Genomic DNA, 13,434 nt, shown 5'->3' with positions numbered 1-13,434 from the left:
AAAGTTGATATTTATACAATTAATTTGGGGGCTCAAAATATTATGAAATATACTTTATGCTCCATCAGTGATGGCATATAATCTCATATTTCTAGCCTATTGTTTTTTTCATTGAATAGCAATATTGAGATTCCTTAGATTGTCATTTTTGTGGTTTTAAAAAAGTAACAAAAACATATTCATAATTTAATATACATTTTAATCCATTCTCATGGATGAAAATGTAAGTACTTAAATTTTAAATGTAAGTACTTAAAAGAATATATACAATCATCTCACTCTCTTGCTTTCCCTCCCTCCCTCCCTCCCCCATATACATACAGCTTTTTGTTTAATTCGATTAAACAAATCAGACTAAAATAGAATTAATTATTTAATGGTCCAGAATTTGAGTAGTTCTTAACATTTAAAAATATACCTTAGTAACATTCGATCCATATCTTTGTTTTTGAATATATCCCCCTTTAAATCTGTTCTCATGTTAAAATAGAATATTATTTTCAACTAACCCCAGGAAATATCTGAATATATACAAAAAAAATGTTTAAACATGAATCACTGAAAGTTCTACTGCTGATAGCTCTACTCAGAAATAAGGCAATGTCCAAGCAATGGAAAAACTAAAACACTGATTCCATTATATTAATCAAAGTACATACTTTCCTTTCATTGAGTTTGGTTTCCACCGATTCCCATTTTTCTTTCAAGTTATTTATGTCTTGGTCAATATTTGTCTCTGCAGATTTTGGGCATCTTGCAAGCATGTGCTGGCCTTTCTGCATCAGACTCTTATATGTTTCTTCTTTAGCTTCAAAGGCGGCACAGACTTCCTAAATTGGGATACCCTCAAGTTATATCACTTTAAGAAAGTAAAATTTAAGAGTTCTATTTTTCTAGGTCATTAGTCCCAAGCCCCTCATCATATATTCATCTCTGTTTGCTCTCTCAGAGCAACCCTGACACATTTACATTTTTCACTACATTGAAACAACAACTAAACCTACAGTCATACCCTGTCTACTGAGAAATCTCAAAAATGGTGTTATCTTTATCAGCCCATTCTGGCATACTAAGATTTGAAGCAGTAGTTTAAATGCTGTCAAGAAAGCTTTCACTGCACAGTAATTAGTTAGTTCTGTGACTTTGGGCAAGTAATTTCACCTCTCTGAGCCTCAATTCCTTCCTCTGTAAAATGAGAGGCTCCCATAGATCCCTCCTTGTACTATGGTACAATGAATGTAGTATTTCATTGGTACAATTTAATTCTGCACTCAGAAAACATGCAATGGACAGAAAGTAAATAACCAGCACAGTAATATATTTAAGTTGATTATTCAGACTCTGGAATTATAAGAATCAAACTTGTGGTACTATAAATATTATTCTCATTTAGAACATTTCTAAAGCTTCTAACTAGAATGTTGTGTGTATCTTCTATACAGGACATAAAATATTGCTTAAACAAATTCAGACTTTAAGACCAACAAAACAACAGTTACTTCTCATTTAAAACATTAAGACTTGTTCTATTCTACTTATTTAACTATAATGTGGGTTAAATCATAGTTCTCACTGGAAGATTATGTATTTCTCACTTACATTTCTAACTTTATAAGTTTTAAAACCTGAGATATAACTCATACAATATAAAATTCACTATTATAAGTATACAATTCACTGTTTTTAAAATTATATTCACGAGGTTTTGTGATTACCACTAACTCCAGAACATTTTCATCACCTCAAAAATTTATTTATTAAGCTTTTTAAAAAGCCCTATCTAAATGTATTTACAATATCACCTACTAAAACCTTTAAATCCTAAAGCAAAACTTTCAGATATAGCTAAAAACTCAGGAAACTAATATTGTAAATTTTGTACTTTTCTTCATTTCTAGCATAACAAAATCAAAAGAACTTTATTGAAATGATATTACAAATATCAACAACTCTTTAGAATGCTTTAAATCACAAATTTAAACTTATTTAAACAGACTTCTATAATTTATTATATAGGGTTACAAAAGATTCATTGTAAATACCCCACCCAAACTCAGTTAGCTGAAATGGAATATTTTTCTAAAAGTAAAGTATTCTAAAGATAAGTTCTTTGCTTTCAAGTTCTTACACTCTTCTAAATTAACATTTAAAAAAAAATTTATATTATTAGAAAATAATCCCAAGCATCTATCTGTTCATGAGTTCATTAAACTTATAATTAATGGACACTGTCAAAGCTGTGCAAGTACTTTCCAGGAAAGTAAGGAGCTATCTGGAAGTCTCTCAGGTTTTTTTAAAAAGGAAGATAAGCACTTACAAGTTATTTAGTCTGTTACTTTTCCAGTGAAACAAATAGGTCTCCTGTGGTACTAAAAACCAGTAACGACAACAACAAAAACCACACACGTAACTTTCAAAAACAATAAGTATACCATAAATATTTCTAGAAAATTGTATACCAAATTAGTAGGACTTACACTACTGATGGTGATTGTGAAATAAATGTGATGCTACCTACTGTCATAGTCTGTTTTATTTCTTTACAACATCTACAAGATGGTTACTTCCTCTTCAAATCACCAAATTCAAAATTATTTCCAAATAAGTGCAGTTTTATTAAGATCTTACAACAATATGATATCTCTATTAAAGAGTGTATATATTGATGTACACCGATTCATTTCTTTTGCCAAATTTCTAAGTACTTCTATTTTTATCTCCCAAGATAATAATCATCAGTATTTGAATATTTTTACAAATTTCTGATGTAAATTCACAAATGTAAAAATTAGGGGACTCTTTCAAAATCTGAAACACTGTTTCCTCTCAGAACTTCTAGTGCTGAATTATAATGGAATATGAATTTAAAATGTCAATAAATCCAACGTAGCCTAAATTTAATTTGTCAGTCCCTATTTCTATGAAAGAAAGCCCGTATTTCAAGTCTCATCATTTTTTCCTCATCCTTCTTAGGAGCCAACTGTGTCACATGACCTAGGTAGGAACAGCCCACAGGTACAATACTCCAGACCGGACAATTAAAACAGAAGCCTCCTCTTCGTGTCTGTATTTGTTCTAAGTATGAAGTGGAAGATAAAGCTCTATCACCATTAAAACAAACAAGGAAGTTTTCTTTTTTTAACAGAACAAGAGTATATTTTCCAACCTTCCATGAAACCAAATGAGACAATCATGCTTATAACAATAATTTTAAGTCATTCTGATTATTTTAGAGGTTTTTGTTTACATTTCAATGCACAATAATTTTATAATTTACACTGTGCTACAGTACTACCCATACAAGCTTATCATTTTGTGGGGGAAGGTTTGTGTCTAAAAAGTGTCTAGAATTCTAAAACCTCTTTTCATATACTGGCACACTAACCTTTGAAATAAAGAATAGGTTCTGACTTTAAATTTTTAATCAATAAATGGTGTGTTTCTAGCATGTATACAGTGATTTCTGCCATAAACTCTATATCCTTTAAAGCCTTCTCCCATAATTTATGTATTGCCAGGGCCCATATAAAATGGTCAGTTTGTTATTCTGAGGCTAAAGCTGTAGGAAATACGTTGCTTACCATATGGACATTAAGCTGCTCCTTAGCTGTTTCCGGTAAACCTCCTAGCGGTTTAGATGCCAACAGATGACGCTCCGTGTCAGTCAGCCACTGCTGCAAATCCTCGATTTCGCCATGGAACCCTTTGGCCTGAAGTAATAGGGAGTTTTAAGTTGGGGCCATAAACGCTGTCAGTTTCAAGCAGGAAATAAGCTTCAAACAATCCCAGCCTGCTAAGCCTCTCTATGCATTCTTAAGAACAGCCAGGTACCATTAGAGTTGCCTTTCTTCATGAGGAGAGCTCTAGTAGATAAGAGTATTATGCTAAGAACTAGAAAGCTGTGTTCTCTTCTGCTGTTCTGTTCTTTATTTCACTTATTTTTACTCCTCTCCTTAAGGTATAAAAATTAAACAGGACTCTGTGAACTAATAAAAGAATTCCATGCTATTTTGGTCTTGAATGCTATAGAAACTTTCACAATTTATTATCTTACTCACCTGGCGCAAGGCACCATCCAGCTGCTGCTTCCTTTGTTCAGTTTTTTCCAAAACATTTTGCCAGCGTTGATTTAAAACCTGTAGCTTGTTCTGAAGGTTGCTTGCTTCTTCTCCTGCACTTGATTCAATTAGATCATTTCCTGCTTTATTAACAGCTTCCACTGTGGACTGATGGGCTAATACATCATTTTGGAGCACCTGAAAATATTAAGATAACACCATGTTTGCTAGTTTGTAACATGTTAATATCAGCTTTAATGCAACTGTTTTCCTTTCTGGTTATGAAACATCCGGAAGAAAAAAACATTATATGTGTAGAATTTTAATTTTTTTTAAGAGATAGAGTCTTACTCTGTCGCCCAGACTTCAGTACAGTGGTTCTATTATAGCTCACTGCAACCTCAACACTTGGGCTCAAGCAATTGTCCCATTTCAGCTTCTCAAGTAGCTGGGACTACAGGCACACACTAGCATGGTTGGCTAATTTTGTTTTGTTTTTTATATAGATGTGGTCTCACTATGTTGCCCTGGCTGGCTAATATTAAGTTTTTAAATGATGAACTTCCTTTCTCTTAAATTTGCAACCTTCGTGGATATGCCTTTATTCTATCAATGTCCCCTGAAATGACTGGGCAAGAACACTTTGCTAGTTATTCCCACTAGAATGACTTGGCAATTGATGACACTAAATATCTAGAGATTATAATTAAAAGGTTCTAAGATTTCTCACTTGGTTCAAGCTAATTTTAGTTTAATTCTCATGTCAAGTAACCAAAATATATTTTTACTCCTACATATTCACTTTCAAATATAAAACTATCATGTCTAAGGTATACAGTACCATATTTCACAATTAGCATTCTGAAAGAGAAAAAAAAAATTCTAGAATATTCCTTCACCTTCTCTCATTGGAGGGGTACTGGAATTGACTGCTAAGTTGAAATATTGGAAGGCCCTAAAACGAACACTCTATATCAGAGATACTTAAACCCAGCATTCCAAAATTCAGTTGTTCTTTAAGTAGAAAACATATATAATGAAATGCTTACTACAGAACACAGCAAATAATGCCTTCCTTTTATACAGTGGAAATATATGAATAGGTTAATAATGTTTAAATGCAGTAAAATGGGGGAACTTAGGTTGCAGACAGCAACCCTAAGGTTAAAAAAAATCAATTTCTTTTACTGAACGAGTATAGCCTTAGTAATATTAATAGTTTCCTTTCAAGGAGGCTACGCTTACATTTTTGGAAAGCAGAAGAAACCTCCCTCTAATGTTGGTAAAAGTTGATCCTACCCTGTACTCATTGACTCAGGGTTGGCAATAGTAAAGAAAAAGAACATCATCTCCCATCCTATGTAACACATCACACATCTGGAAGGAAATTCAGACCAGGGAGGATTTTCAGTGAATATCAGTAACCCTCTGATATCACTGTTTCTCTGACTGTTTTCATTCATATTCTGAGGCATCTGGTTAGGGAGTGTTTTTCAAAGGCTATAAAACCAACTGAGTAAGAAGTTATCTTTATAGAAAGCATTCACTTTGGTATGTTAAGAGTAGGATCACTCTGAAAATCAAAAAGTTAAATGTTTTCATGGCCAAAATATAAAAGAGAATTCTATAAAATTCATTCTTCTGAATGGTCTGAGTCCTGCTACAAAGTCAGAGCTTAGGAGTAGGAGAAGAAAGCAGGAAAGGAACAGAAACATTCGTCCCTTCCTCCAGTAATTCTGCTGGGAATTTTATGTCCTCTAATTTTGATCTTTGAGGAATGCAAAGAAAAGAGAAAAGGAAAGAGAGAAGGAGCCATTTCAAAGTACTTAAAAAGAGACAAACAGAAGTAAGATGTCTTCACCTGTCCCGCACCTAAATAACTGGATCAGGGTGCCTCATTTTTCCACCTCTACCTTATTATACAAAGTTCCTATCCTGATGTATGTTAGTTCTAAGACAATCAATAGGTTTATAAAAATATAAATGCAGCTATAAACTCACACCATGAGAATAAACATATTGTGTTGCTAGGCAGTTGGTCTCACCAGTCATTATGGCTCTAAGCAAACGTATAATGTAGACATTAAATAATGAAACAAGTTTCTATGTCAACATTAAGTATGCAAAATAAATCCAAATTGTTTAATCAAATATGGCTGGGCAATGACTACCAATGTAGACAGACAAGGTAAGAGAAAAATAAAATTTTAAACTAGGAAACAATTACTGTGGGGAAGTATGAAAGAAGGAGAACAAAAGCAAGAATAGTCAAAAACTGTACAGCATAAAGGGCTAAAAACCCACCTTTAAAAAAAAATGTTAATCAATATGTAAAATACTCAGACATTTCCTATTTGATAATCAAGGAAAATTTATTTTAGTTTAGGATTTAGGACTCTGAAGATACCACTATTAATGTGAATGTCAAAGTCTATGAAAGATTGTTGAATGCCAGGATAAACTCTACTGTGCATAATCTTTTATTCATTAAGTCTAGTGACTGAAGGGATAGGGAATGATCTATTAAGAAGTGTCACAAAGGTGACAACAATACAAGATTGCTTTGCATGTATCTGTTAAAACAAAAATTTTTCAACTTACTAGCTTTAAATCAAGTGCAGGACACATAGCTTTTTAAAACATAATAAATATTTTTAAAAATTCAGAAAGAAAAGGAGTAAGATACAAAAATCCAGTCAAAGACAAGAGTGACATGGAGACTAAGGGATAAGCCCCAACATAATAAGAGATGTACAGACAGATAAAAATACGTCAGAAATGACAAGCTACAAATGAAAGAGACATGGAAATACAGATGCCCAGAGTGAAAATATACATAAAACCTGCAGTAAGACATTTTCAGCCTATGATATTTTAGGCTATCTCTAACAACTTTAAAAAATAGGTGACATTATCACAATGACAGCTATAATTAAGGATTTAAATCTTTAGTGTTTGCCATGCAGCCCTAATAAACTTTAGCACAAATTGCTCATCCTTATTTTGTTAGATAATAATTGCCTTGAATGAGAAAAATATTTTGACCACGATATTTTAAGAAAAATATTTTGACTATAATATTTTAAGTTTTAAGTAGTTAACCTTTAGTTATACATGTCAAATATGAACTTGTGTCAAGACCATAAACTTGAAACATGAATAAAGAAGAAATATATCTGAGAAATCTGATGACACTACAAATGGACAGAGAAGAAACATAATATACATTAACAGCTACATACATGATGCTTGGCAAGTTCAATTTCAATGGCTTTAGGGTCTCCTCCAACAGGTTTCTGCTCACTTAACAAGCCCTCGGTGTGTGTCAGCCACGTCAGGAGCTCATCCAGGGCATGCTGGAACTGACCCAACGCTAATAGAGCACCCTCCAGTTTATGCTACAGAAAAAGTGGGAAGAAAATCCATTTGTAAATTTGATATTATGAATGACATGTCCATAAAACAAGGGCAAAAAATAATTGTTTCATGCTGCATAATCTCATAAACACATCCAATGAAGCCTAATCATCATATCCTTCTGTTTTAAGTTTGACGCTCCTCGTGGTTATAAAAGAATATATGAGAATCAGAAAGAATTCTAATTTTATCTTTAATAAGTATTTTACATTAATATCTGAAATTGAAAATGTATAATTTCTTAAGAAAAGTCTTGGTATTTACCTGTCTGTTGATGATTCTCTCCTCCAGGCTATCCCATATCAATTTCAGTTCCATTAATGGGTCTTGAACAGTGTGTTTGTCACTCTCTTCTGTCACTTTCTTTAGCAAAAGCTCTGCTTGATGGTTCAGTCTTTCCATTTCTATCTGCTGTTGATAGGCCTCAGACTTAAATTGCTATTTTAAAAGAGATATACAAAGAAAATATTATTAAAAATCATTAACTCCAAACAAAAAAATCTATTGGTTATATCATTATTCTAATTCACACTACTTACTGAGGAGAGGTGACGCAAAGTTAAAATCTCACATGAGGCTTACCAATGGAAGAATTGTAAATGAAAAAATAAGGAAAATATTTTCTCTTTATTCAGTATTTTTGGATAGATAGATGTTTCTATTTATAATTTTGACATTTCATTTCATTTTATTCTCTACAATAAAAAATTAAATTTCAAGGCTGAACTTATTCCAATATCTTATATGTATTTGAAAAATGAGTTTTAAAATTATAGAAAGAAAATGAAATATATGTTGACACATATGAAAGCAAAAAAAGTCTTAAGAAACTCAAATTAGTATTTCCTGCTCTTTTACACACATCCTATATCCCTGATAATTTTATGTTTTCTGTAGCTGTACTGTGTTCATTAATATTCCTATGCCTCACCCACTGCTGACATAGAATGTTATTCTCTCTCCTACTTTCTAAGTCACTGACATAGTTAATAATCTTGGCTTTGCCAACTAACAGGTTAGCAAACAGTTGCTTGTAATAGGTAACTGTCTTTTCATAAAATATTTCTTTTAATATGTAATAGTAAAAAATTCATGGCTAGCAGTCCCTTAACTTTGTTCAAAAATACATGAATAATAATTTGAAAATAATAACAAAGGTATAGTGTGCACTTGGTATGTTCAAGTTACTTTCAACCAACTTATTGAGGAAATAATTTTATCCTTAATGTAAGCTAAAGACATAGGAGTAAGACCAGTTAGTGAGACCAGGAAGACCACTGAGTTCATATGCCCTAAGTGGATGAACTAGGACCTAAACTCAGATAACCTGATTTCAGAGTGAGCACTTCTAACCAGGCTGCTGTATAAAAACCACTGAGCTATATGCAAATATCCAAAATAAATTATCCACACCCATAACTGTACATAAAGTATATCACATGTTTGCCACATGAGCAGATTAAAGTAAAAAAAGTCTCAATTTAGTGATAACGATAAAATTCTCAAAAAGAAAATTTGTTTCTAAAAGAAATATTCTATGTCACACTTAGATGTGAAAATGCTACAATTTTAAAGCCAGATAATATTTCACATAAAATCTAGCAAAGTTCATTGCAAACAGTGTGATGTCTCTGTATATGGAGAGCTAAAATTGGGAGGGAAATAGCTGATCCCATTTTGATAAATGATTATTGGTATAGAGGAATTCAAAGAGGAAACAGTTCTGCCATTTTCACATCTGCAGATCAAGAATTACAAAAGCAAAAATTACAGAGAACAGCTATGGAAAACAACAAACATTTACAAATCAATCATTTTGGGAAACATTCTTATATCATGAATGTGTTTTTAACCTGTTAGACTAAATGAATTACTCAGAACACTCTAAAGAAAATAAAAATGTTGGGTTAATGGGTATAAAATATAGAAAGAATGAACAAGAGCTTGTATTTGCTAGCACGCCAAGGTCACTAGAGTCAAAAATAATTTTTGTACAATTTAACTAAAAGAGTATAATTGGATTATTTGTAACAAAAAGGATAAATGTTTGAGGTAATGGATACCTCCATTTTCCCTGATGTAGTTATTATATATTACATGCCTGTATCAAAATATGTCATGTAACCCATAGATATATACCCCTACTATGTACCCACGAAAATTAAAAATTAAAATTAAAAATATGTATCAGGAAAAGAAAAATGATGCTGTGGTGTATTGACAACATACTAGTGTAGTAACAACAATATACTACTGAATAAACAAGTTAAACAAGTTATAAAAATCCTTACAGTATTATCTAAATACATCTCTCTCTCTACCTACACAAACACACACACACACACACACACACCCCCCATGTCCCTAACATGAAGATATCAGAAAAGCTATAAATCAAATCTAAGAAAGGTAATCTCTAGGTACATAACATTTTGGGTGACTTCAAATAATTTGTTTTTCTCTTTTTTATTTGTATTTTCTGATTTTTCTATATGAACAGTTATTAATTTACTATAAAAAGAAAACTATTAATAGTATTTTCTTTCCTTTATTTAAAGAGCACTTATATATTGCTTAGTATGTGAAAGCACTATGTACATTAAACTAGCTTTATAATTAAGCTGTCATACTTACATTGGGTAAAATAAATTTATGTAAAAAATTACGTGAATCAAGAACTTAAAATTGCAAAGAAGTCTTCGATAAATTAGCCCCCATACATACCTTTAGCTCTTCAATCTGCTGCTTGACAGTTTCAAGATCTGTTCCGATTGGAGACATTGAAGCTAATTTACCACCTGCAATATCCACCCAGTCAAATACTGCCTGAAAGACACAATAGTCCATGTGTTGTTACAACAGTACATTTGAAATTGCTACAGTATTTCAAGTACTACAGAAAAATACAAGCATAAATCTAAAAGATATTATGGAATGAGACTATTTTATAAAAAATTAACATGGTTCACCTAAATTAGTAAAAGCAGTAATATACCAAAATGGTTGTCCCAAATATGAAATAGATACATACAAGTTTGCAAAAGAAATTGTTTATTCAACAGATTCTTGAAATATTATGACCTTCTAAAAAATTTATTTGAAAACATTTATAAAAATCCAATCACATAAAATTCTTCACTATGTGTGCTTAAAAGGCAGCCTGCATAAATATAATGAAAGAAAAAGATTCAAATCTATTTGTTCATTCAAATAAGAAATTACTGTTTAGAACTTAAGCAAAATATTTGACTCAAACCCTTAAATCCTATTTAGATTAGCATTAAAATCCTGCACATATAAATTATTAGTATTAAGATCATTATTCTGAATTATAACAGGTTTTAGACTCTCCTGTTTTTCTTATTTATTTAGGTAATAAAAATAGTCTAAAAAGGTTCAAGTCACTTTTTTTTAGGTAATGAATACAAAATAAAAGCATTTTGCCATTACTCTGTCACCCAAGCTGGAGTGCAGTGGCACAGTCAAATAGCTCACTGTAACCTCAAACTCCTGTGCTCAAGCAATCCTCCTACATCAGTCTTCCAAATAGCTCAGACTATAGGCACGTGCCACCACGGCTGGCTAATTAAAAAAAAAAAAAAAAAAATTGTAGATGGGGTACTTCAGCTCTTGTTTTGGCAGGACCTTGCTATCTTTCCCAGGCTGGTCTTGAATTCCTGGCCTCAAGTGATCCTCCCACCACAGCCTCCCAAAGCACTGGGATATTTTGCATTTTAATGAAGTTTCCAAACCATATAGGAGGGCGATAAATCTTGGATTTTTAAATTATCATTAGCCAACCCTGACTAAGTACTTAAGCAGCAACCCGGGAAATAAAACATATTTTACTTTACAATCAAATCTTGAAAATTAGCTTCCAAAGCTTTGACATCTAGCTACAGCTAGCTGCGCTGTAGCTACTTAATAAATCAATCCGCCCTTTGCTAGCACAGGTGATGCTACTAATACATGATCGACAGGACTTACGACAGGCCTTGTTTTTCTGGTAGTGATAATGAGACTGTACAAGCCATGGTGGCTCGCCCGTGACCTCCTAAATGGTTGCATGTGGTGGCATTGCCACCTCTAGCCATGGAAGAGATCACAACTCAATGATTTAACAATGACCTAGCCTCACAGACAGGCTGGAACCCGAATTAGTTACTTGTCATTGATACCTAACAGTAAATTATCACTTAGGTTACAAAAGAAAAAAAAAAAAAAAAGAAGAAGAGGGAGGGAGAATTAAAATAAAGTGTTATTTGTAGTAAAATTTTTCATATATTTCCAAAGTTCAAAAAACTTCTCAGCTGGCATAAAGCCTAGCTGTGACATTTATTTTTACAAATATAGAAATGGAATGGCATAATGAAAAAGGAAAAGATGTTCTCATCTGGGCTTTAAAAATAATATTCACTTAGTGTTATGGAAATACTTAAGCTTTTTCCATATGGTAAGAAGGATGAAAGATTAAACTCCTGCCAGCCTGTTAGGAAATGGAGCAAGGTTAAGGGAGGTAGGGAGAGAAATATACTCAAGTTGGCCTCAACTGACAGGAGAATTTTTAATATAAAAAAAAAAACCTTATAAATGGTTAATGAACTGAATAAAAACCCTTAAGTGAAAAACAACTATTAAAACAAATTATATACATGGAAAAGAAGAAAACAGTTTTTACACACCAGATTATGACCTAACAGAAATCTATTTTTGTACATGGAGAACATTGGCTTCAAATCAAATTTCTTTACTTCTGACTTTAGTTAAACTTGGTGATATTTTTAGATAGTGTTTACTCCTTTCATCTTATTCCACTCAGAACAGAATTCAGATTTAGTTCCATTTCACTGTCTGGTGCTGAGCCATTTATAAAAAATACTGTGTGGGAACATTTACTTTCACTTAAAAAAATCAAAATATTTCTTTTCAAAGTAAATTTCACTGAATGTGTATACAGAAATGTGTTTAGATGTGTATATAAATCTACACATATCCGAAAGGTCAGAAATATCTTCTAAAAGACAAAACATGAACTGAGATACACAGGCAACTGCAGGAATAATTTGCCCACAATTGCATATGCACTGGCAGGTCTTGAGGTGGTGCCAATATGTACACATCAATTATTATGATTCCTCCTTCCAGCTAAGACCAGCACATACACTGTAATCCCCTTACCTGCAGTCCATCCTGGTACTGAACGGCAGCCTGCATTGCCTCCTCAAGTTTGTCAATCCGGTCTTTCCAAGCTTTATTTAGAGAATCCCATGCTGAATTTAACTACAAGATGTATGTTAGAACTCTTTTAGTGCCATATTTTAAATTTTCAACTACTTTTAACAAAATATTTTAGTTAACTAAAAACTTTTTAAAAGCCATTCTCATAAGTAAGCCAGTTGTACCTCATCTATACTCTTCTTGACAATGGGTTTATCAGGCTCCCCACATGCCGCAATGAGTTCAGAACCCAGGTTAATAACTATATCCAGCTCCTCCTGTAGTCCATCTATTTCTTCCCTTATGGCCTAGAATAAGAAAATGACAGCCTTTGAATTTTAAGCAAAACCACATCAAAACTTTAAAAAGTACACAACAATATCAATGGTAGTTATTTCTAGAAGGTGGCATTCTAATCATTTTTCTTTCTTTCTTTCTGTTTTCTAAGTTTCTGCAATAAAGTTTTTCAATAAAAAATATTTTAAAAGAAAAACAGCACCCTTTTAGTAACAAATGCCAAATGTTTATTATAAAGATAATATTTAAGAAATGATAAATAAGAAATACCTTAACAAATACCAAAACAAATTTTTTTAAATATCAACAATACTGCAAGGCTTAGAAAGACATTTTGGTTTCCAAACAATATACATTGAAATAGACAAGTAAAATATGAATTCAAAAACTATACAAATTAATGTATCTGTTAGTAGATACAGAATAATCTAGTTATGGATTTACA

At 32.3% G+C, this 13,434-nt stretch overlaps 1 protein-coding gene across 26 annotated transcripts in view; it reads right to left on the bottom strand.

Moving 5' to 3' along the window:
- Positions 1-13,434, bottom strand: part of DST (dystonin) — a 488,729-nt gene that overhangs the window by 34,896 nt on the left and 440,399 nt on the right. For all 26 annotated transcript variants that reach the window (XM_005552656.4, XM_005552659.4, XM_005552672.4 and 23 more), the window contains 8 exons: positions 12,878-13,000; positions 12,654-12,755; positions 10,200-10,301; positions 7,740-7,913; positions 7,301-7,456; positions 4,059-4,256; positions 3,582-3,710; positions 660-830 (listed from right to left, as the gene is read on the bottom strand). In XM_005552656.4, the coding sequence (XP_005552713.3) occupies positions 660-830; positions 3,582-3,710; positions 4,059-4,256; positions 7,301-7,456; positions 7,740-7,913; positions 10,200-10,301; positions 12,654-12,755; positions 12,878-13,000 (1,155 nt within the window). The remainder of the gene's footprint in view (positions 1-659; positions 831-3,581; positions 3,711-4,058; positions 4,257-7,300; positions 7,457-7,739; positions 7,914-10,199; positions 10,302-12,653; positions 12,756-12,877; positions 13,001-13,434) is intronic.

Source organism: Macaca fascicularis, chromosome 4, assembly GCF_037993035.2.
Source record: "Macaca fascicularis isolate 582-1 chromosome 4, T2T-MFA8v1.1".
In the NCBI taxonomy this organism is placed as follows: Eukaryota; Metazoa; Chordata; class Mammalia; order Primates; family Cercopithecidae; genus Macaca; species Macaca fascicularis.
The sequence above is the reverse complement of the archived record's forward strand: the minus strand, read 5'-3'. Positions and strand labels throughout refer to the sequence as shown.